Source organism: Budorcas taxicolor, chromosome 12 (assembly GCF_023091745.1).
Source record: "Budorcas taxicolor isolate Tak-1 chromosome 12, Takin1.1, whole genome shotgun sequence".
NCBI classification, from domain to species: domain Eukaryota; kingdom Metazoa; phylum Chordata; class Mammalia; order Artiodactyla; family Bovidae; genus Budorcas; species Budorcas taxicolor.
In genome coordinates, this window is record NC_068921.1 from 19,085,008 (window position 1) to 19,108,608 (window position 23,601).

At 41.2% G+C, this 23,601-nt stretch overlaps 1 protein-coding gene across 1 annotated transcript in view; it reads right to left on the minus strand.

Moving 5' to 3' along the window:
- CAB39L (calcium binding protein 39 like) overlaps positions 1–23,601 on the minus strand; it is a 46,188-nt gene that overhangs the window by 8,820 nt on the left and 13,767 nt on the right. The window contains exons 4-7 of the mRNA XM_052650260.1: positions 19,967–20,135; positions 14,537–14,596; positions 11,219–11,284; positions 197–340 (exon numbers count right to left, since the gene is read on the minus strand). Coding sequence (XP_052506220.1) covers positions 197–340; positions 11,219–11,284; positions 14,537–14,596; positions 19,967–20,135 — 439 coding nt within the window. The remainder of the gene's footprint in view (positions 1–196; positions 341–11,218; positions 11,285–14,536; positions 14,597–19,966; positions 20,136–23,601) is intronic.

Here is a 23,601-nt window from a genome sequence, read left to right on the forward strand (position 1 = left end):
ATAGATTCATCAGCAAATCTTTTTGAAACAAATGGGCATCCACTCAAATAACTCTAGAATTTCACCTAAGTCACACAAAACCGACAGATTGCTTAGTTCATGTTCTCTCAAGTCAAAAGGAAGGTCCAAAATAGGGATTTTGCCATTTGAAACTGGAAAAGGAATGTCCACATTATTTCTGCAGGGTGCTGTTTACCTTAAAGACGTGAAAGGCTTCAAACTGGATGTTGGGGCTTTTATCCCGGAGGAGGTTCATCGTCAGTTTGAGGTTCTCTGGCTTGCTGATGTACTTGGTCATGATGGCAAAGTTGTGCCGGTCCAGGATCAGTTCACCTAGCAGCTACAGAAAAACACAAAACCAAAGTAGAATCTGAGAGTCCTCTTATTCAAAATATATCCCACTCCTTTCTCACCAGAAAACACAATGTACGTTATGAATGTTGACGTGAAAAAAAAAAAAATCAGAGTCCTTAAGTGCATCTTAAAGCACAGGCAAGGAAGCTGTGGTCATCCTTGTTATTTTTAAACTTTTCATATAGTTTGCTAAAGTCAGTGCTTAATCCATTTCTGAATCTTTTTTTTTTTTTTTATGCCATTCATTGTTGCAGCTTAAAAAAAAGCTCTTTCAGGCTTCCCTAGTGGTCCAGTGGTTAAGGATCCACCTTGCAAAGTAGGGGACACGGGGTCCATCCTTGGTCCAGGAAGATCCCACATGCGCAGTGGCAGCTGCGTCCTCACACCTTAGAGCCTGTGCTCTGCGACAAGAGAAGCCACCGCGTCGAGAAGGCCGCCTCCCACAACTAGAGAGCAGCTCCCACTTGCCACAACTAGAGAAACGCAGCAACAAAGGCCCAGTGCAGACAAACAGAAAGCTCTCTCTGCAGCTTTCATCAAGTTAGCCAGAAGTTAGTTTCTAATTTTTATCCTTTGCTTTAATGTGATTCTCACTAACGTATTGCTCCTTAGGCACTGAGATAGGATAAGAATAATAAAACTGACTCAACAATGATCTCTCCCTTATCTGAATAAATATACTTTGGTAGTGCTGGAAAAACAGACAATATTAAGTGACTCTTACCTTCTCCCTAAATTTTACGACAAAACCTGATATAGAGCCAGAAGAGAAAAAATTCATTGACCCTGAGTCCATATGAAATTTAATACATATAGCAAGTTTTTATCAAAAAGTAAAACAGAACATTTTCTGGGGACAATAATTCCTAAAATGCAGCATTACTCCGTGTTATGAACTGCAGGTTTTTGTCCCTGTAAGTCTATATGTTGGAATCATAATCCCCAGCGCAATGGTATTAAGAGGTGGGGCCTTTGGCAGGTCAACAGGACATGAAGGTGGAGCCACCATGCATGGGTTTGGTGCTAATACACAAGAGACCCCGGGAGCTTTCTTGCTGAGGGCCGCTTGATCTCAGACTTCCTAGCATCCACACTGTGAGAAACAAATGTGCGTTCTTTAAGTCCCCCAGTCTATGGTATTTTTGTTATAGCAGCCCAAACAGACTAAGACGCTTCAAAACAAAATAAACATGCCAAAAGCAGGAATAGTTGAAGACCCTCTGGCAGGAAATAGCTGAACTTTTATTTTCACCATAGTGGCAGCAAAACTAAGACTCAGTGCAGCGAAATAAACAAATAAAAATATTTTTTAACAACCCAAAACAAAACCCACTGTGACTGGACTCATTGCTACTCCATCCCTCCCTCCACTACCTCACTTATTTTTTCTCATTCTTCTGCTTCTGTGGCATAACTCCCCTTGCTCCAATTTTCCCCCAGCTTTAGCAAGGTATAATTGACAAAACTGTATACATTTAAAGTGTACATCATGAAGATTTGATACGAGCACATACTGTGAAATATTTACCACAATCAATTGAATTAACACATCCATCACCTCATGTAGTTACCCTTTCCTCTTTTTGTGGTGAGGCTAGTTAAGATCTACTCTCAGCAACTTTCAAACATACACTACAATATTACTATGAATTTTTCGTTTTTGGCTGTAAGTGTGGCATGTGAGATCACAGTTCCTTGCCAGGGATGGAACCTGGACCCCTTGCGTTGAAAACTTGGGGTCCTAACCACTGGACTACAAGGGAAGTCCTACAATACAGTATTAATAACTATAGCCATCATGCTGTACATTAGATCTTCAGAATTCATTCACCTTATACCCAGAAGCTTGTACCCTTTGACCCACATCTCCCATCCCCCTGCCCCTCACCCTATAACCACCATTCTACCTTCTGTTTCTATAGCTCAACCTCAACTTTTCTCCCAGCTGACTCTCCCCTCCTGCCTTTGTGCTCTTTGCTTTTTCCTAGTTGTATTTACTCTGCTTTGCAGAACAGAGTTACTGGTAAACTTATTTAGAATACAAGCTTCACAAGGGCATGTATCAAATCCTGCTCACGTCAGTAGCCTTGACAACTTGTGTGAGGTGTGTGGATACTGTTGGGGAAATAAAGTCCAAACAACACAGAATCCTCTCCACAAAGTGTAAAAAGAAAGAAAGCAGTTTTATTACTGAATACGTGTATCCAGAGCATGACGCTATAGGCACTCTACACAGAAGACATTACAAAGATATACAATCCTGCCTCACTTATACAGGCAAACAGTTATAATCCAGTACATACATATATGCTCAAGATGAAAGATAACTGGTCACTCCCCTTTAAGAGACCTTCCCTGGTGGCTCAGAGAGTAAAGAGTCTGCCTGCAATTTAGGAGACCTGAGTTTGATCCCTGGGTCGGGAAGATTCCCCTGGAGAAGGAAATGGCAACCCACTCCGGTATTCTTGCCTGGAAAATCCCATGGACCGAGGAGCCTGGCGGGCTACATACAGTCCATGGGGTCACAAAGAGTCAGACATGACTGAGCGACCTCACTTTCCTTTCTTTCCCCTATAAGAGGGCTTGACAGCACCCTTTCATAGTCCACTCTGAATTCACCCAGCCATGGAAGTAGCCGTTTGTTTTACCTAGCTGCTTTTATCCAACTAATGAAGACGATAATAAATCTTCTTATCGCTCTGACAAGCAAATGGTTACAGCTTGGAAAGCAGGACCAAGGTTAAATTCTCCTGTGATGGAGAGGCAGGAGTGCTATCTTCCTAGATGTTCACATTCCAGGGGGACGGCTCCCAGACTCTCAAAAAAATTATGCTAGGTTGTAAAACTGACAAGAAGCTTCTAAAGAGATACATACAGATACGCACACACATATATTCATCTGCACATATACCCACACCTAGGGGTTCCCCTGGTGTCTCAGTGGTGAAGAATCTGCCTGCAGTGCAGGAGATGCAGGTTCTATCCCTGGCTTGGGAAGATACTCTGGAGAGGGAATGGAAACGCACTCCAGTATTCTTGCTGGAGAATTCCATGGACAGAGGAGCCTGGCGGGCTACGTAGCCTGGCTACAGTCTATGGCGTCGCACAGAGTCAGATACAACTGAAGCCACTGAGCACGCACACACACACACACACACACACATATGAATATATAGCTTCTGTGTAACTATAAATTCTATGTAGATACATATTTATTTAAATATAATATGTATAATATATACACATATATCATATACTCCTACACATATATCATATACTCCTACACATATCAAAAGGTCTTTTGACCACAGAGAAATTTCATTTGAAAAATTTAAAATTTGTGCACACACACATTCAATAAAAATTTATTGTAGTGATATTTATGAGTTAAGTTCAGGTAAAGTCACTTCAATTTTTATTACATGGGGATGCCTACATATAAATTCTATCAATCTATCCTCCTTATATAATTTCACTACTTTTCAGAAGCAAGCAATTGTGTTAAACCACTTGGACAAAAACACTGAGTCTTTTAGTCATTAGATATTAGTCTATTCATTAATACTGATAGTAAAAGTGTTCCATTTCATAATAATACAAAGCATTATAAAGAAATATTGTACTAAGTAAATGGCAAAAGATTCATATTTCTGTTTCTTTAAATTTCATGTTACAGGCTTAATAGCACACAGTGAAACCATGTAGAAATAATAAGAGCTTTAAAAATAAAAACTTTATATTTTAATAAAATTGATCAGTTCAGTTCAGTTGCTCAGTTGTGTCTGACTCTTTGTGACCCCATGAATCGCAGCACACCAGGCCTCCCTGTCCATCACCAACTCCCAGAGTTCACTCAGACTTGCGTCCATCGAGTCAGTGATGCCATCCAGCCATCTCATCCTCTGTCGTCCCCTTCTCCTCCTGCCCCCAATCCCTCCCAGCATCAGTCTTTTCCAATGAGGCAACTCTTCGCATGAGGTGGCCAAAGTACTGGAGTTTCAGCTTCAGCATCATTCCTTCCAAAGAAATCCCAGGGCTGATCTCCTTCAGAATGGACTGGTTGGATCTCCTTGCAGTCCAAGGGACCCTCAAGAGTCTTCTCCAACACCACAGTTCAAAAGCATCAATTCTTCGGCGCTCAGCCTTCTTCACAGTCCAACTCTCACATCCATACATGACCACAGGAAAAACCATAGCCTTGACTAGACGGACCTTAGTTGGCAAAGTAATGTCTCTGCTTATGAATATACTATCTAGGTTGGTCATAGCTTTTATGCCAAGGAGTAAGCGTCTTTTAATTTCCTGGCTGCAATCACCATCTGCAGTGATTTTGGAGCCCCCAGAAATAAAGTCTGACACTGTTTCCACTGTTTCCCCATCTATTTCCCATGAACTGATGGGACCAGATGCCATGATCTTCGTTTTCTGAATGTTGAGCTTTAAGCCAACTTTTTCACTCTCCACTTTCACTTTCATCAAGAGGCTTTTTAGCTCCTCTTCACTTTCTGCCATAAGGGTGGTGTCATCTGCATATCTGAGGTTATTGATGTTTCTCCCGGCAATCTTGATTCCAGCTTGTGTTTCTTCCAGTCCAGCGTTTCTCATAGAAGTTAAATAAGCAGGGTGACAATATACAGCCTTGACATCCTCCTTTTCCTATTTGGAACCAGTCTGTTGTTCCATGTCCAGTTCTAACGGCTGCTTCCTGATCTGCATACAGATTTCTCAAGAGGCAGGTAAGTGGTCTGGTATTCCCATCTCTTGAAGAATTTTCCACAGTTTATTGTGATCCACACAGTCAAAGGATTTGGCATAGTCAATAAAGCAGAAATAGATGTTTTTGATCTAGCGGATGTTGGCAATTTGATCTCTGGTTCCTCTGCCTTTTCTAAAACCAGCTTGAACATCAGGAAGTTCACGGTTCACATATTGCTGAAGTCTGGCTTGGAGAATTTTGAGCATTACTTTACTAGCGTGTGAGATGAGTGAAATTGTGCAGTAGTTTGAGCATTCTTTGGCATTGCCTTTCTTTGGGATTGGAATGAAAACTGACCTTTTCCAGTCCTGTGGCCACTGCTAAGTTTTCCAAATTTGTTGGTATATGGAGTGCAGCACTTTCACAGCATCATCTTTTAGGATTTGAAACAGCTCAACTGGAATTCCATCACCTCCACTAGCTTTGTTCATAGCGATGTTTTCCAAGGCCCACTTGACTTCACATTCCAGGATGTCTGGCTCTAGATGAGTGATCACACCATCGTGATTATCTGGGTCGTGAAGATCTTTTTTGTACAGTTCTTCTGTGTATTCTTGCCACCTCTTCTTAATATCTTCTGCTTCTATTAGGTCCAGACCATTTCTGTCCTTTATCGAGCCCATCTTTGCATGAAATGTTCCCTTGGTATCTCTAATTTTCTCGAAGAGATCTCTAGTCTCTCCCATTCTGTTCTTTTCCTCTATTTCTTTGCATTGATCGCTGAAGAAGGCTTTATCTCTTCTTGCTATTCTCTGGAACTCTGCATTCAGATGCTTATATCAGAGCCATCCCCAAATCCAAAATTCCACCAAGCTTCTTCTGAATTATAATCTTTCTGCTAGTAATTAAATACCAGGCCTCTGAAGAAGATAAGAAATAAATCCTAAGCTGTGTCACCTGAGTGAAAGGAATTTCTCTGTTAATTTCTTTTTATTGACACCAAGAATCTAAGCACCTCAAGATAGTTCAAAAAATTTAGAACATGATTAACAATAAGCAGCAGGTAGCAAATACTTTGGAATCAGAAAATAGCCTAGTTTTCAGTCTATTACTTACATGGTACTGTGAGTAAATACACTTACAATAATCTAACCTCTCTTGTTTTCTAAAATTATGAAATATCACAAAATACTACAGAATCCAGAGATATAAACATTGTTACATCAAAACAGGACACACTGCTACCACAGATCTAATTTCCCAAAGGAAAACCCACCAGCACATGGGGGAATTCTCCAGAACCATGTTCTTCGGTTGAAGACAAGAGCAAACAATACAAGACCATCTAAGCAATACCTCTGCCTAGAATCTAGCATTCAAAAAGGATATCTCCAATAATGATTAGAACAATTTTTGCATTCTTGATATGCTTTATCTGCCTTTTACCAGCGCTTTTCAATGTCTGACCAATGCTTGGTTTTACTACGTTGTAAGTCAAATATTGGTGAGACAGTCAGCTGTAAAGGATTTTAGGCAGAAATGGTGGCTCATGTAGTATGTGTGGGTGGATTAATAATGAACAAGAAAGAGACCTTGTGAGTGGGCTGGGGCATCTGTAAATAAGCAGGTAACAATCAGTTTGAAAGGAAAGAGCTTTTTTTTTTTTTTTTAATGCCTTTGTTTGCTGTGCCAGGTCTTGTGTGGCATGCAGGAGATTTAGGTGCAGCATGTGGGAACTAGCTCTCTGACCCAGGCATCGAACCTGCACCACCGGCATTGAAAGGCAAAGTCTTAACCACTGGACAGCAAGGGAAGTTCCAAAAAGGGGAGACTTTCTATACCAGATACTGTACAAAGTCAGATGCTCTTTGCCAGAGTCACTGGGAACAGTGCTGAGGTCTTCAGCTGCAGAACCATGGAAAAAGAGGAAGAGAAGCTGGATGATGGAGAGCAGGGTGGTGAGAAATGTGTCTTTCTCACCTTTGCTACCCACCAAACGTATATTACGGGTTGTACTAATCATACATCTACTGGGTGAAAAGGCTTGGATTTTTAAATGCAAATGCATCCTGGTAGGAAAAAGTCTAACTCATACACGTGTGTGTGTGTGATTAGTCACTCAGTCGTGTCCAACTGTTTGCAGGCCCACGGAGTATAGCCCACCAGGCTCCTCTGTCCATGGGATTTCCCAGGCAAGAACACTGGAGTGGGTTGCCATTTCCTTCTCCAGGGGATCTTCCTGACCCAGGGATCAAACCCAGTACAGTTCAGTCGCTCAGTCATGTCCAACTTTTTGCATCCCCATGGACTGCAGCACACCAGGCCTCCCTGTCCCTCACCAACTCCCAAAGCTTGCTCAAACTCATGTCCATTGAGTCGGTGACACCATCCAACCATCTCATTCTCCATCATCCCCTTCTCCTCCTGCCTTCAGTCTTTTCCAGCATCAGGGGCTTTTCCAAGGAAGTCAGTTCTTTGCATCATGTGGCCAAAGTATTGGAGATTCAGCTTCAGCATCAGTCCTTCCAGTGAATATTCAGGACTGATTTCCTTTAGCATTGATTGGTTTGATCTCCTTGCAGTCCAAGGGGCACTTAAGAGTCTTCTCCAACACCACAGTTCAAAAGCACCAATTCTTTGGCACTCAGCTTTCTTTATAGTCCAACTCTCACATCCATACATGACAGCTGGAAAAATCATAGCCTTGACTACATGGACCTTTGTTGGCAAAGTAATGTCTGTGCTTTTTACTATGCTGTCTAGGTTGGTCATAGCTTTTCTTCCAAGGAGCAAGCTTCTTTCAATTTCATCTGCAATTATTTTGGAAGCCCCCCAAAATAAAGTCTCTCACTGTTTCCAATGTTTCCCCATCTATTTGCCATGAAGTGATGGGGCTGGCTGCCATGATCTTAGTTTTTTGAATGTTGAGTTTCAAGCCAGCTTTTTCACTCTCCTCTTCCACTTTCATCAAGAGGCTTTTTAGTTCTTCTTTGCTTTCCACCATAAGGGTGGGATAATCTGTATATTGAGGTTATTGATATTTCTCCCGGCAACCTTGGTTCCAACTTGTGCTTCTTCCAGCCCAGCGTTTCTCATGATGTACTCTGAATATAAAATAAATAAGCAGGGTTACAATATACAGCCTTAACATACTCCTTTTCCAATTTTGAACCAGTCTGTTGTTCCATGTCCAGTTCTAACTGTTGCTTCTTGACCTGCATACAGATTTCTCAGGAGGCAGGTAAGTGGTCTGGTATTCCCATCTCTTGAAGAATTTTCCACAGTTTATTGTGATCCACACAGTCAAAGGCTTTGGCATAGTCAATAAAGCAGAAATAGATGTTTTTCTGGAACTCTCTTGCTTTTTCGATGACCGATGGATGTTGGCAATTTGGTCTCTGGTTCCTCTGCCTTTTCTAACTCCAGCTTCAATATCTGGAAGTTCACAGTTCATGTACTTTTGAAGCCTGGCTTAGAGAATTTTGAGCATTACTTTGCTAGCTTGTGAGATGAGTGCAATTGTGCGGTAGTTTGAACATTCTTTGGCATTGCCCTTCTTTGGAATTGGAATGAAAACTGACCTTTTCCAGTCCTGTGGCCACTGCTGAGTGTTCCAAATTTGCTGGCATATGGAGTGCAGCACTTTCACAGCATCATCTTTTAGGAGTTGAAACAGCTCAAATGGAATTTCATCACCTCCACTAGCTTTGTTCATGCATATCCTGCTGTGGCAGGCAGCGTCTTTACCACTGAGCCACCTGGGAAGCCCTCTAACTCATACCCTAGTCCCAATTATTTATTTAGAATAGATCAGTGCCTTCCAGAGACTGAACTCTGGGGACAATAATGAAGAATATTTATTAATGAAATTTACTTCAATTTTCTTTAGCAAATATATCCAGCCCTTACCATTTGATGGGTTCTGCTCTAACCATTTTACAAATATTAACAAGGGAACAGGACCAGGTGGGGTTGAAAACATCCTGAGAAGAGAATGAGGGCACATGCATTTGACGGGATGACAGGACAGTGGGAAAGAAAAGCAGGAAGAAGTCCAAGAAGGGAGATATCTGGGTTAAAAAAATGTCAGCTTTATAACTTTGCCTAAAGCCCTAGAGACTGTCAATCTCAGAAAAATCTGCCACAAGTTCTCATCACTGTGGGAAATGGCGCGAGGATCAACTCTAAGCCCATGATCCCAGCTTTCTTGATCCAAATTTGTTCAAGCATCTTAGTTCACATCAACCTCTCTACTTTGGTCCAGTATCTGACAGATGCCCATTAAAAAGAGGAAGGACTTGGAAAATTCATGAGAGATTAGCTGTACATTGGCCCTTTGGAGCACTGTCACCTCTGTTTCCTGTTCCAAAGTCGTCCACCTCTGCAACACAGAGTTTCCCTGGCTTGACTCTTTCAGTACATGGCTATCCCAACAGGATGTACTCTCATCTTTGACTGCTTCTTTTTAAAAAAATATTTTTAATTGATTTATTTATTTGCTGCATAGGGTCTTAGTTATGTTGTGCAAGATCTTTCACTGTGGCACACTGACCCTAGGTATGGAGTGTGGGCTCAGTACTTGCAGGTGTGCGGGCTTAGTTGCTCCATGGCATGCGGGATCTTAGTTCCCTGACCAGGGATTGAACCCATGTCCCCTGAACTTCGAGGTGGATTCTTAACCACTGGACCTGCCGGGGAAGCCCCTTCAACTGCTTTTAACAAGCTTTCTGGACATGGGAGAACACAGCATTGATGGCCTTTGCCTGAAGTTCCGTCTCATTACTTCACCTCCAGTACAGAGAGCAGCGTACCCATGGTATGTTTTTTTCAATGTGGATCACAATGTATGGGTTTTTCCACAAGGAGAAACTCAATCAAGAGTGCTGAATGACTGGCTGGAAATAGTCCCCTGATCTCCCCCTCAACGGGTAAAGCTGGAGCAGCAAGGGCGCAGGTACAGGGGAGCATGATCAAGGCCGACACAGCCACGGGGACAGTGAACTGACAAATGTGTGCTACAAGGCAGATTTAATTTATTGCTTTAGCTTAAAACTGCATCCAATATTTAGAAACAAGTGTACTGTTCTATAATGTCAGTATGTAAAAACAATATATTTTAGAAATAATATATAGAATATGAATATGTAATAACATATAGATTTATCTGTTGAGCTTAAAACTGTATCCAACATTTAGAAACAAATGCACTGTTCTATAATATAAAAATAATATATTTTAGAAATAATAATATAAAATAATATTGAGTAAGCTCAAGCATCATATAAACGGCTTGACAAAATACATCAAATTATTATCTGCCAAAAACCTTTTGAAGCTCTGAGTAGGATCTGAAGGGCAGAGATACAGTTCCAGCCAATGCCCACTCCCTCAGGAACTGTCCCTCTTCATGTGGGCAAAAGGACTGCCTCCAGGCACCTCTCCACTGAGGAAGGGGAGATCCTAATAGACGGATGTGGCTCTTCTCTGCCGGGTCCCTGTCTGATGAGGGACAGGCATTTTTACAGGCATTTCGTCGGACAGAATCTCATATCACAAATGCTATTTGGTTACATACAAACAAAGACTCCTCATCCTGTGCTTACACTATACTTAATACTTTTACTGTTACTTCCAAAAAGTATTTGAAGCAGGGCACTTAGCTTGTTTTGCTACAAAGTACTGTCAACATGTGCTTCCCTGGTGGCTCAGATGGTAAAGAATCCACCTGCAATACAGGAGACCCGGGTTCCATCTCTGAGTGAAGATCCCCTGGAGAAAGAAATGGCAACCCACGCCAGTATTCCTGCCTGGAGAATTCCATGGACACAGGAGCCCGGCTACATGGGGTCACAAAGAGTCAGACACGGCTGAGTGACCAATACACACAGTCATAACATAGAAAATACTTCTCAAGTTACAAAAAAAAGAGAATAATTTTTCTGTATTTCCTTGCCCACTATTTTTTGGTTTGTTTTTTGGTGGTGCCGAATGGCTTGAGGGATCTTAGTTCCCTGATCAGAGATCAAACACCTGACCTCTGCAGTGGAAGCTCAGAGTCCTAACCACTGGACCACCAGAGAATTTCCTACTTGTCCACTATTAAACCAGTCATTTAGGAACAAGAATGTCAACTTCTGGAGACTCTAACCTAAAGAAATTTGACATTACCTTCAAAGATTGTCTCTTAGTCACATAATTCTCAGACTGAAGCAGTTTCTCATAGTCTTCAAAAATCTAATGAAAAGAAAAGAAATATTAAGAATGTAAACCCAGCAGTGATTTCTCTGCATTAAGTCTGTTTGCTTCAGAAGTAAATCCCCAGTCCTTCAGCCCAGCCCAGCCCAGCGGTTGTGCTGTGTATCTCTGGGCGGATTGCCTTTGTCCACGGGGAGGCTTCCCCGTTTCTCCATCCTCACTTACTCATAGAGATACTGGGGGACAAGGAGGCGGGTGATACCAGAGACATGCTTCCCTCTGTTCTGCAAATTAGAAATTGAGTAGAAAAATGGAGTAATTGAGTCTTCCCAATAAATCACTTTGACGAAAACATCTGTTTTATTTTTGGCTGTGCAGGGTCTTTGCTGCTGTGCGTGGGCTGAGTAGTGTCAGTGCACGGGCTTGATTGCCCCTCAGATGTGGGATCTTCCCAGACCAGGGATGGAACCCATATTGCCTGCATGGGCAGGCAGATTCTTAACTCTAGAACACCAGGGAAGTCCTGAAGAAAGCATCGATTAACTCATCTAATACGCTGCAGGATAACTCATTTTATGCCATTTTTAAAGAAATACATTTATGTAGTCTTGCTGGTAGCTATTAGTCTTTGGATAATTTGAGAAAGTGAAGAAGAACTAAAGAGCTTCTTGATGAAAGTGAAAGAGGAGAGTGAAAAAGTAGGCTTAAAGCTCAACATTCAGAAAACGAAGATCATGGCATCCGGTCCCATTGCTTCATGGGAAATAGATGGGGAAACAATGGAAACAGTGGCTGACTTTATTTTTCTGGGCTCCAAAATCACTGCAGATGGTGAGTGCAGCCATGAAATTAAAAGACACTTACTCCTTGGAAGGAAAGTTATGACCAACCTGGACAGCATAGTGAAAAGCAGAGACATTACTTTGTCAACAAAGGTCTGTCTAGTCAAGGCTATGGTTTTTCCAGTGGTCATGTATGGATGTGAGAGTTGGACTATAAAGAAAGCTAAATACCGAAGAATTGATGCTTTTGACCTGTGGTGTTGGAGAAGACTCTTGAGAGCCCCTGGGACTGCAAGGAGATCCAACCAGTCCATCCTAAAGGAGATCAGTCCTGGGTGTTCACTGGAAGGACTGATGTTGAAGCTGAAACTCCAATACTCTGGCCACCTGATGCGAAGACCTGACTCATTGGGAAAGACCCTGATGCTGGGAAAGACTGAGGGCAGGAGGAGAAGGGGACGACAGAGGATGAGATGGTTGGATGGCATCACTGACTCAATGGACATAGGTTTGGGTAGACTCTGGCAGTTGGTGATGGACAGGGAGGCCTGGCGTGCTGCGGTTCATGGGGTCGCAAAGAGTCGGAGACGACTGAGAGACTGAACTGAACTGAACAGAATGCTGTTTCTATTGCTGATACACTTAGCAAAAGCATAGCAGCTCTTGGTTGGGTCTGCTTAGTCAATGTTCATTTAACACCACCAAATATATGGTACTGAGTTAGGTATTAGGGATGTAAGTAATCATGATAAAAATTAATCCATGGTGCTATCCCCAAAACCTTAAATTTTGTCAAATTCCTCCAACAACCCTATGAAGTAGCTATTATTAATATCCTCATTTTTTAGTAGGCACAATAACTTGTTCAGAATCATAATTAGTAAGCGATACAGCAGGATTCTGAAGCAAAGCAACTGGACATAAATCTGTACTGCATTCTGAACCCCTGTGTTTGACAGATAAGGTTTCTGCCTCCCAGGGAGCTTATGAACCAGACAGAAAGATATAAAGACACACCATAATAATATTATACAATGTGGAAAACGTGTGAGAAAGAAGGAGAATGGGAGGGGGAGAGAGAGAGAGTGTGTGTGTGTTTGTGTGTGTTTGGGGGTGAGGGGGTTAGGGTATATGTTAGGGAAAGCTTCCTAGAAGAGTTACATGATGAAACCAAGCAGGACCCTGAGGGCAATCCCAGGGATGTACCTTCCCGAGTCTCCCACTTCTTGTTTCTAGGAAATGTTTACCCTCCAAGGCCCAGATTCCAAAGAGCAAATTTAATCAGAGAAGTGAGAAAATGCAGAAACAAAGGACAACAGTCAAGCAAGACAAAACAGTAATAGTTTAGCCAAAAACAAAGTCAGGGATCTTCAGTTCCTCCATAAAGTCTATAGATAATATCCTGTGTCATATTCTTGAGTTGTTTAAGAGAGACTGAAATCCCCACAAGGTGGAAGAAGTTAACCGTATACTGACTACAAGTACGAAGACCTCATACTGGTTGAAACGAAAGGGTTGATGATGTTAACCCCTGATATACCACCTTGTCACCTTACTACCAACCAGTCAGAAGACGGTCCACTCACAACCCTCACCCCTTCCTGGAAAACTATTCAGGATTTGAGTCCTTTGAGCATTTATTGCCTTGCAGTAAACGCTGGACTTTCCTTCACCACAACCCGGTGTCAGCAGACTGGCTTTGCTGCATGCTGGGTAAGTTTGGTCAGTAACAATGATAGCTGATTATCAAAAGGATGAGATGGATTCACCCTTAGAGAAGGGAGCTGGAAGACAGATGTATATTTTGGTATTTCTACTAGTCAGTGAAACTAGTTATCAACCATGTAAAAGGATTCATTTTATTAAGGGTGGGGTGCCCTATATGGCTTAGATGGTAAAGCCTCTGGTGCAATGCAGGAGACCTGGGTTCGATCCCTGGGTCAGGCAGATTCCCCTGGAGAAGTGAATGGCAACCCACTCCAGTATTCTGGGTCTTCCCAGGTGGCACTAGTGGTAAAGAACCCGCCTGCCAATTCAGGAGACGTAAGAGACATGGGTTCGATCCCTGGGTGGGAAGATCCCCTGGAGAAGGGCATGGCAACCCACTCCAGTATTCCTGCCTGGAGAATCCCATGGAGAGAGGAGCCTGGTGGGCTATAATGGGGTTGCACAGAGTCGGACACGACTGAAGGGACTTGGCACATACATATACACTGCCTCTTAAGGGAAACATGGATGCTCTTAAGTCAAGGTCAAAGTGAGCTGGTGCTAGTTGTTTCCTGGAGCTCCAGAGCACAACAGGAAGAGATAAGAAAAACAAGGACGCCCTGATCTCCTGCTATCCTCTATTTTTCATAGTTTCTTAATGATCTGACTTCCGGGTAATAAACCTAGGGGGTGGATGGTTGGTTTCAACTTCTCTCATAAATAGAAGTAAGGGCTAAGAGATCTAAGAAGGAGAGAGAGAAAGGAAGAAGGAGATAGAGACTTAAAAATGACTTCTACTTACAGTGTCATAATTTTGTTCTAAGAAGTCTGCTACCAACACTTTATGTCTGGTTAGTAAATCCTAGAAAAAGAACAGTCAATGAAACAAAATTATTATAGGTAATAAATTTTACAAATCTATTCTTTTCTTCTAAGATTTTCTAAGTCAATTAATTTGAAGCACAACAATTTCAGAATATTTTCATTTACATCCCAGAATTATTTCCATTTCTTAGTTTAAGGTGTGAAATACAATTTGTTTCATGGTAAAAACAACAAAGAGTGCTTTAAATTCATCATTGTTAGATTATAGAAATAATTTAACTAGTGAAACAAATGTCACCAAAGAGACAAGCTTACATTATATTTCTTCAAGCCCATAACTATCCATTGTAAATATGATACAATAAATATTCAAATAAAGCTTATGATGATCTTTTAAAATGTCATTAACAACTATTAAAAGCAAAAAACTCTGAATGGACTAAAACCATGTCTCACAAGGTAACAGATTTTCAGTGATTGACCTTTAGTTTTCTTCTTGATCACTTTTGAAATGGAGGTGCCCCCTGAAAAATCCCATGGACGGAGGAGGCTGGTAGGCTGCAGTCCATGGGGTCGCTAAGAGTCGGACATGACTGAACGACTTCACTTTCACTTTTCGCTTTCATGCATTGGAGAAGGAAATAGCAACCCACTCCAGTATTCTTGCCTAGAGAATCCCAGGGATGGGGGAGCCTGGTGGGCTGCCGTCTATGGGGTCGCACAGAGTCGGGCACAACTGGAGCGACTTAGCAGCAGCAGCAGCAGCAGCAGGATTCTCGGAAGCACAAGAACGACATTTGAAAAACTATGTTTATTTTACTTATTTATTTGGCTGCACTGGGTCTTAGTTGTGGCACGTGGGATCTCTAGTGGCAGCATTCAAACTCTTAGTTATGGCATGTGGGATCTACTTCCCTGACCAGGGATAGAATCTGGGCCCCTGCATTGGGAGTGTAGAGTCCCAGCCACTGGACCGCCAGGGAAGTCCCACAAGAATGACATTTATCTCAGCATTGTCCTAGTCCTGCGCTTAGGTTAGTGGGCTGTGAAGTGTTGTGCAGTTACTAAGTAGCACAATGCACCCTTTCAAAGTTGAGGACAAGTAGCCTGATCTAATTATAGACCTAACTCCCTGGAAACTGAACAAAAGCATAAAGGAACGTTTGATTGGAAATTCACACCTAAATTATAACCTTAAGTCACCTTGATGTCAAAAGAAAACAAGCCCCAGCTAATCCTCTTAATATGCTTAAAGGCTAAATGCCTTGCCTAGGTACTATGCAGAATTTAATTAAAAACAACATGAATTTTCAAGTTTTCCAAAATAAACTCTTATGCTTTAATACATATTTAATTACAACTTTTAATTTAATTAAAAGTATATACAAGATACACAACATAACCTCACAGAGAAGAAGAAGGCAGCTGCAACGGTAAAACTCACTTCTTTTTAAAACAATTTTTTAAATTGGAGGATAATGGCTTTACAATATTGTGCTGGTTTCTGTCATACATCAACATGAATCAGTCACAGGTATACATATGTCCCCTCTCTCCTGAACCTCCCTCCCATTTTCCCATCCCATCCCATCCCATCCCATCCCATCCCACCCCTCCAGGTTGCCACTGAGTCCTGGGTTGTAAAACCCACTTATTTTTATTTCAATAAAAGGTAAAATATTTAAAGTACTTTGCACTACAGTTTTCTTCTTTAAAATTTTTATTGGCATATAACTGATTTACAATGTTGTGTCAGTTTCTGCTGTACAGCAGAGTGAATCAGTTATATATGTACACATATATCCACTCTCTGATTCTTTTCCCACATAGGTCATTACAGAGTATTGAGTAGAGTTCCCTGTGATATATGGTAGGTCCTCATCAGTTTGCACTACAATTTTCAAGCCCTAAAATACTGAAACTGGCTATTAACTTCATTTCCTATTACTTATCGTCACAACTTGTTTGACCACTGGACCTATCAATGGAGACACATACTTGTTTCCCCAGGAGAACGTAACAATACAGTTCTGGAACTGGGATTTTAAAATGGGAAAACCCTCTAAGGAATTCATCCCAGTCAAAATTCAAACTGGTTGCTACATCAGGGACCCCCTAGTTCCACAGCATCCTTTTGGAGTCCCCTAGTCTTTTTCTAAGTGGATATTTGGAATGCTCAGTTTTCACGTCCCCAATCTCCTGAGCGTTACTAGTGGTTTTCTGAGCTGACTCAGGTTAGAAAGGTCTCCGCATGGGCTGCAGCAGGCACTCTGGATGGCTGCACCCATGGAGCTCTGCATCTATGATGCCAGTCATCAGCCTTGAGGACCAGGATCACAATCTGCCGTGGCCTCAGGCCCTACACCTGCAACGACGGTGACACCGGAAAGAGTACCTGGCAGGTAAGTGCTGCCTGCGAAGGTTTTCCATTCGCCCTACATTAGTGTTACACAAAGAAAGAGGAATAAGGAGGGGTTCTGTGGGCAGCGGCTCCTTCAAATTCTAAGCGAAAAAATAACTTTAAAATCCAACGATAGAATATATAATAGGGTAGGGAAAAATTCCTCCAGCACATATGTGTGTGGATAGAGACAATAAGTGAGTGTGTACACATTGTATATACATAGATATACCCTCACATTTATACACATAATAATGCAAAACTGGAGGGACTGTACCATATCCAGGGCATCTTCCCACCCCAGGGATTGATCCCGGGTCTCCTGAGTAGCAGGCAGATTCTTTACTGTCTGAGCCACCAGGGAAGCCCCACATACACATATGCGCGCTAAGTCGCTTCGGTTGTGTCCAATTCCGTGTGACCCCATGGACTGCAGCCTGCCTGGCTCCTCTGACCATGGGATTCTCCAGGCAAGAATACTGGAGTGGGTTGCCATGCCCTCCTCCCGACCCAGGGATCAAACCTGTGTCTCTTACATCTCCTGCATTGGCAGGTGGGTACCTTACCACTAGCACCACCTGGGAAGCCCCCATATACACATATAGGGTGGGCCAAAACGTTCACTTGGATTTTTCTATAATATCTCATATATGTGTGTCTGTGTATATATATAATATATATTATTCATAATATAACTATAATAATATAACTATTATATAATAATAATATATTATTATATGAATAATATAATATATTATATATATACACCGACACACATATATGAGATATTATAGAAAAATCCAAGTATTATATAATAATAATAATATATATTATATATATAATATATTATATATATACACACATGTATATATACACAATACATAGACAAATACAGCTGTTGCATTATTAAAGATCAAAGAACTGAGTGGGAGAAAAAATAGCTAGGATTCTACCAAAAAAGGAAAAAGCCAGGAAATTGCCAAGAAAACTAAAATTCAAATTTTAAAAAATTTTAAAAATTTTAAAAAGTATTCAAAATAGTGTATTCTTTCATCCCACTTCCTAACAATTCTGTTTTGACAGGACTAGCTTCTGCACGGTCTAAGTCTTATGCTAAAAATTATTGATATTGGTATTTTAGTGAATTCTGCACAGCCTGGAAGAACTCGGGGTGAAATGACAGAGACACACATTCCATGGCAGGGACCCAAGATCACAGCAGCTCGCAGCAGCTGCATTTACTATGTGCTGGAGAGTGTGCTTTGCACTTTACATAGGTTATTTCTAATCTGCACAACCCTGCAAAAATGGGGATTATGTTCCTCATCTCACAGATGAAGATAATGAGGCCCAAGGGTTAACTAACTTGCTCAAGGACATACAGCAAATCAGGTGCAGACAGAGATGGAATTCAAACCACTTTTTAGCATGTCAATTCCTAGGGAGGGTGGGCATGGAAGAGACTGTGGTTGTAAGGAATCTTTCTGGGGAATGGAAAATTTGCAGACAGGGCCATGAGAAAATATAATCCAGTAATGGTAAAATATCAATAATTAAACTGAAGAACAGTCATCCTACAGGTCAAAAAAAAAAAAAAAAGGCTAAGCCTAGGAAGTTAAAAACAAAAGCCCAAACCAGCCAAGCAATCAAGCTAACAAATCCCTTTGAAAGCAGTTACTTAAAAAAAAAAGTGGGACTTCTCTAGTGGCCTAGTGGGTAAGAATCTGCCTGCTAATGCAGAGGACATGGGTTCAATCCCTGGTCCAGGAAGATCCCACATGCCTCAGAATAACTAAGCCCGTGTGCCACAACTTCTGAGCCCCAGCTCTAGAAACTGTGCTCGTCAACAAGAGAAGCCACTCCAATGAGAAGCTCTCACACCGCGAGGAAGAGAAGCTCTCACACCGCGAGGAAGAGAAGCCCCTGCTAGCTGCAACTACAGAAAGCCTGCACACACAGCAATGAAGGCACAGCGCAGCTAAAAATAAATTAATTAACTGATTTTTAAAGAGGGACTTGCATTCATTACATTATATTGACCACAGCATTTTTGTAAAATGTAGAAAATTGGCATTTTCAATATCAGTAGCATACTAGGAAAGTTTATTTTTTTTAAGGTTATTTAGATTCTCAGAGACATAAGTTCAACAAAACTGTTGTAATTTATCTTTGTGCTTCAATATTGTGGTGAAAGTTAAATTGGGTCGATCATATGATGTCAAGACATTATTATCACATTTGTTTATTCTATTAAATGTTGAAAAATCTTTGGGGAAATTTTCAGAAATAAATGCTGAATTGAATTTGCTTTTCTCCCCTTCATTAAAGCTGCTGTAGGTGTACAGCTATTTGTGAAGTCTTATCGATGGCTTTTCAAAAAAGGAACTAACTTGCTTCTGTGATGGCGAAGGGTCATCAGATAGAAAAGGGGAAAAAAAAAAGGCACTACAGTACTTACTAATAGAGAACACCTTAATTATTTCAGCACAAATATTTGCTAGAAAGAAATGGAACGGTCCTTTGTGTTAAATGTCCTTTTTATTTGACGCACCAAGGTCCCTCTTACCATGTGTTCTAGGATAGACTCCCGGGGGCTTCAACTGTAGCCACTGTACAACTGTTGTTTGGCCAGGTGAGACTTTTTATGTGCCCAGTTGCCTCATGTCATGTGGCATCTTCCCCAAACCGGGGTTGAACCAGAGTCCCCAGCACTGCAAGGTGGGTTGTTAATCACTAGACCACCAGGGAAGCCCCATGACAAGCATGTTGAGCTGCTCTTTCCACAATGTGACACACGGGTCTAGTAGATTGTGTTCTGTTTACTGAATTCTCTTCTGATCCATATCATACATGGTTGGCTATGCTCAGGTCTAACAAATACAATTTTCTGCTTTTTAAAATTAAACTGCCTCTTAGAGCCAAGTGACTTAAGTACTGAAACTAAATAACCCTGCTGATTCTGGTGGGTGGGTGGGGGTGGGTGAGGGGGTAGGGGCAGGGAATTACCTTAAAAGTAGCAAAGGCATCTGAAGCGATATCAAATGTTGATAGTTCGACATACTTAAAGAAATCTTGGAACTGATTAGAAAAGAGGATGATTTTGGCAAGTGGTTCATGTCGAATACATTCTCTCAGCATAATACCACAACGTAAGGCGATCTGTGGGACTTCATAGCTAAAGCACAAACGAGAGAGAAAGAGAACTATGTATTAAAAGAACCATTTCAATACTGCTGTTAATGGAAGCATAGGTACCATTTGTCACAGTTCATTCAAACACCACTCACTGAATACCTACTAAATATCTATAATGTGCCTGGCACTATTTCAGATGCTGGGGATACCTTAAAAGTAGCAAAGGCATCTGAAGCGATATCAAATGTTCGCAGTTCAACAGACTTAAAGAAATCTTGGAATTGATTAGAAAAGATACAACAGTATCTTTTGTTGGGGATACAACAGTCAGCAGACAAGGTCACTGCCTTCCTAGCATTCACAATTTAGTGAAAATGCGTCTGGTGGGAGAAGAAACAGACTATAAACAATGACCAGATAATTTCATCTACTTCAGGGCTATGAAACTGAAGAAAATAAAATAGGTGCGCTAGAGGGTGTGACTCCTTAATTTGTTTTACTTTAGGCCAAGTGAAGGAGAAAAGCATTCCAGGAAAAGGAACTAAAAGTGCAAAAGGTCCAAGAAAAGAACCAGCAGCTTTGTAAGCCAAGTAAGTGTGGTAGGAAGCCTTTGCAGAGTTTAACATATGCAATTAACACAGCTGATCAGATACTTTAAAAATGCTGATCAGATACTTTAACAATGATCATTCTGGCTCCCTGTGGAGAATTCTGTAAAACAGAAAAGAATGGGCTGTGGGGCTAAAGGGCAATCAGGGAGACTAGCTAGTGCGGAGGAAGAGCAGCCCAGCTAGATGACGGGGGCTTGGGCTGGGCGACGGAAGTAGAGCAGAGGACTGTGGGCAGGTCACGGATATTGTTCAGGGGAAGAGTCAGCAGAGCTTGTAGATCTCGAGCTATTCTCATTTCTTAACTAATCAAATGGAAACTATAGAAAGAAAAGTTTCTACTCGCAACTTTCGTGTATAATTAGTTCCTTTTTTTTTTGTTTCATTAGGTGAAGTTTATCAGAACCATCTGTGATGCACAGACTACCTATTCTTGAGAACCAAGAGAGTTTTTTTCAAAATGCTACTCTGGGTCAGAACATCGGTCATTCCATCTTAGTAGTTTGTGCCCAAGAGAGGAACGGTCATTCCTCTGAGCTGACAACTTCTTACAGTTATGAATATATTGGGCTATATAAAGAAATTCCTAATTTTTCTCAGTACCCTTTAAGGAACTTGTAATTCACATGTTTCAAACTGACTATCCTCCAGGATACTGCCTTTTGATAGTTTATTGCTTGCTATAAAAAGAAGTGCTCCATAAGTTAAGTACCTTAAGTTTCAAACCCCAAGAACATTAATATCCTTAGGTTTGGTAAAGAATCAATATTTACCTCATCTATTTTACTCTACTTGTGGATAAAGGTCTCAAGGACAAGGACCATGACAAATCACTATGTTCTCCACAACAACTAACCTAGTGGCAGGTTGCTGATAAAAGTTATTCCAATGAATGTAAATCATTATTTTATAGAACTGAACCATATCTTCCTTCTGATTTGCTGTTTAGATCATATGCACACATGCATGCTCAGTCGCTCAGACATAACCGATTCTTTACAACCCCATGGACTGTAGCCCACCAGGCTCCTCTCTCCATGGAATTTTCCAGGCAAGAATACTGGAATGGGTTGCCATTTCCTACTCCAGGGGATCTTTCTGACCCAGGGATTGAACTCGAGTCTCCTGCATCTCCTGCATTGGCAGGCAGGTTCTTTACCACTGAGCTATCTGGGAAACCACATGGGAAGTCTGGACTGTATAGTTAACTGTGTCAGTGTGGAGAAGGCACACTATTTTATATGCATGCTTATTCAAATAATAGCACAGAAGATCTGTTTCAAATTTAATAAAAGCCAAAGTATAAGAGCACTTATCTCATCTGGTGGTGAGCTACAATAAATATTATACATAAAATGATTTGAAGAAAGATCCTGTGCAAGAATATCTCAGTTTAAGAATGCAGATTATATTATGTAAGGAGAAAAATGACTTTTGTTGCTCCTGATAGAAGAAACAAGGGCAGCCAGCACTAGGAAAAGCATCAAAAACAAAAGTGGCCTTTTCCAGATGGACCCCTGTCCATTTGACATCACTCCCACTAGTCTGTGAACACTTCCTTGCTTTCTGGCCATCCTGTTCATTTCCTAACACAGACCTGGAATTAGCTGTTTCTACAAAGGACTCTTAGTTTTCTGAATGTTGAGCTTCAAGCCAACTTTTTCATGCTCCTCTTTCATTTTCATCAAGAGGCTTTTTAGTTCCTCTTCACTTTCTGCCATAAGGGTGGTGTCATCTGCATATCTGAGGTTATTGATATTTCTCCCAGGAAATAGATGGGGAAACAGTGGAAACAGTGTCAGACTTTATTTTGGGGGGCTTCAAAATCACTGCAGATGGTGATTGCAGCCAGGAAATTAAAAGACGCTTATTCCTTGGAAGGAAAGTTATGACCAACCTAGATAGCATATTAAAAAGCAGAGATATTACTTTGCCAACAAAGATCTGTCTAGTCAAGGCTATGGTTTTTCCAGTGGTCATATATGGATGTGAGAGTTGGACCGCCAAAGAATTGATGCTTTTGAACTGTGGTGTTGGAGAAGACTTGCGAGTCCCTTGGACTTCAAGGAGATCCAACCAGTCCATCCTAAAGGAGATCAGTCCTAGGTGTTCATTGGAAGGACTGATGTTGAAGCTGAAACTCCAATACTTTGGCCACCTCATGCGAACAGTTGACTCACTGGAAAAGACCCTGATGCTGGGAGGGATTGGGGGCAGGAGGAGAAGGGAATGACAGAGGATGAGATAGTTGGATGGCATCACCGACTCGATGGACATGGGTTTGGGTGAACTCCAGGAGTTGGTGATGGACAGGGAGGCCTGGCGTGCTGCAATTCATGGGGTTGCAAAGAGTCGGACATGACTGAGCGACTGAAGTGAACTGAACTGAACAAAGGACTCTGGCTCCTTTTAGTTAGAAATGGTTCTTAGAAACTACAATCTGAATGCTAGGGATACTCATTAACATTGGGTCGTTACTGCTTCTAGGCCTTTTCAGTGGACAGCGTTAGCTTGCTATTTTTAAAGTTAGCAAATGTTTCTAGATTAGAAGCAAAACTTCTTGATTATATTGAGGAGGCCAAGTGTTTGCTGAAAGATATTTTATAAAGCTTTTCCTAGTGTTTTTTATACATCTTATACAGATGTACTTAAAAAAATTGATGCTTGATTAAAAGTACAATTATATAAGATGTATGAAAACACATTAAGTCCACTAGTTCATAATGATACTACAAAAAAAAAAAAAAACAGAAAAAATAAGGGAGGGGTGTTGGGAAGATAGAGAAAAAAACACAGCAAAATATCAATGGTTATGAAGGTTGGGATATGGGATTTCTTTCTTCTGTCTTTTGTATATGGTTGAAAAAAGTTTTGCAATAAAATTTTTAAAAATAAGAT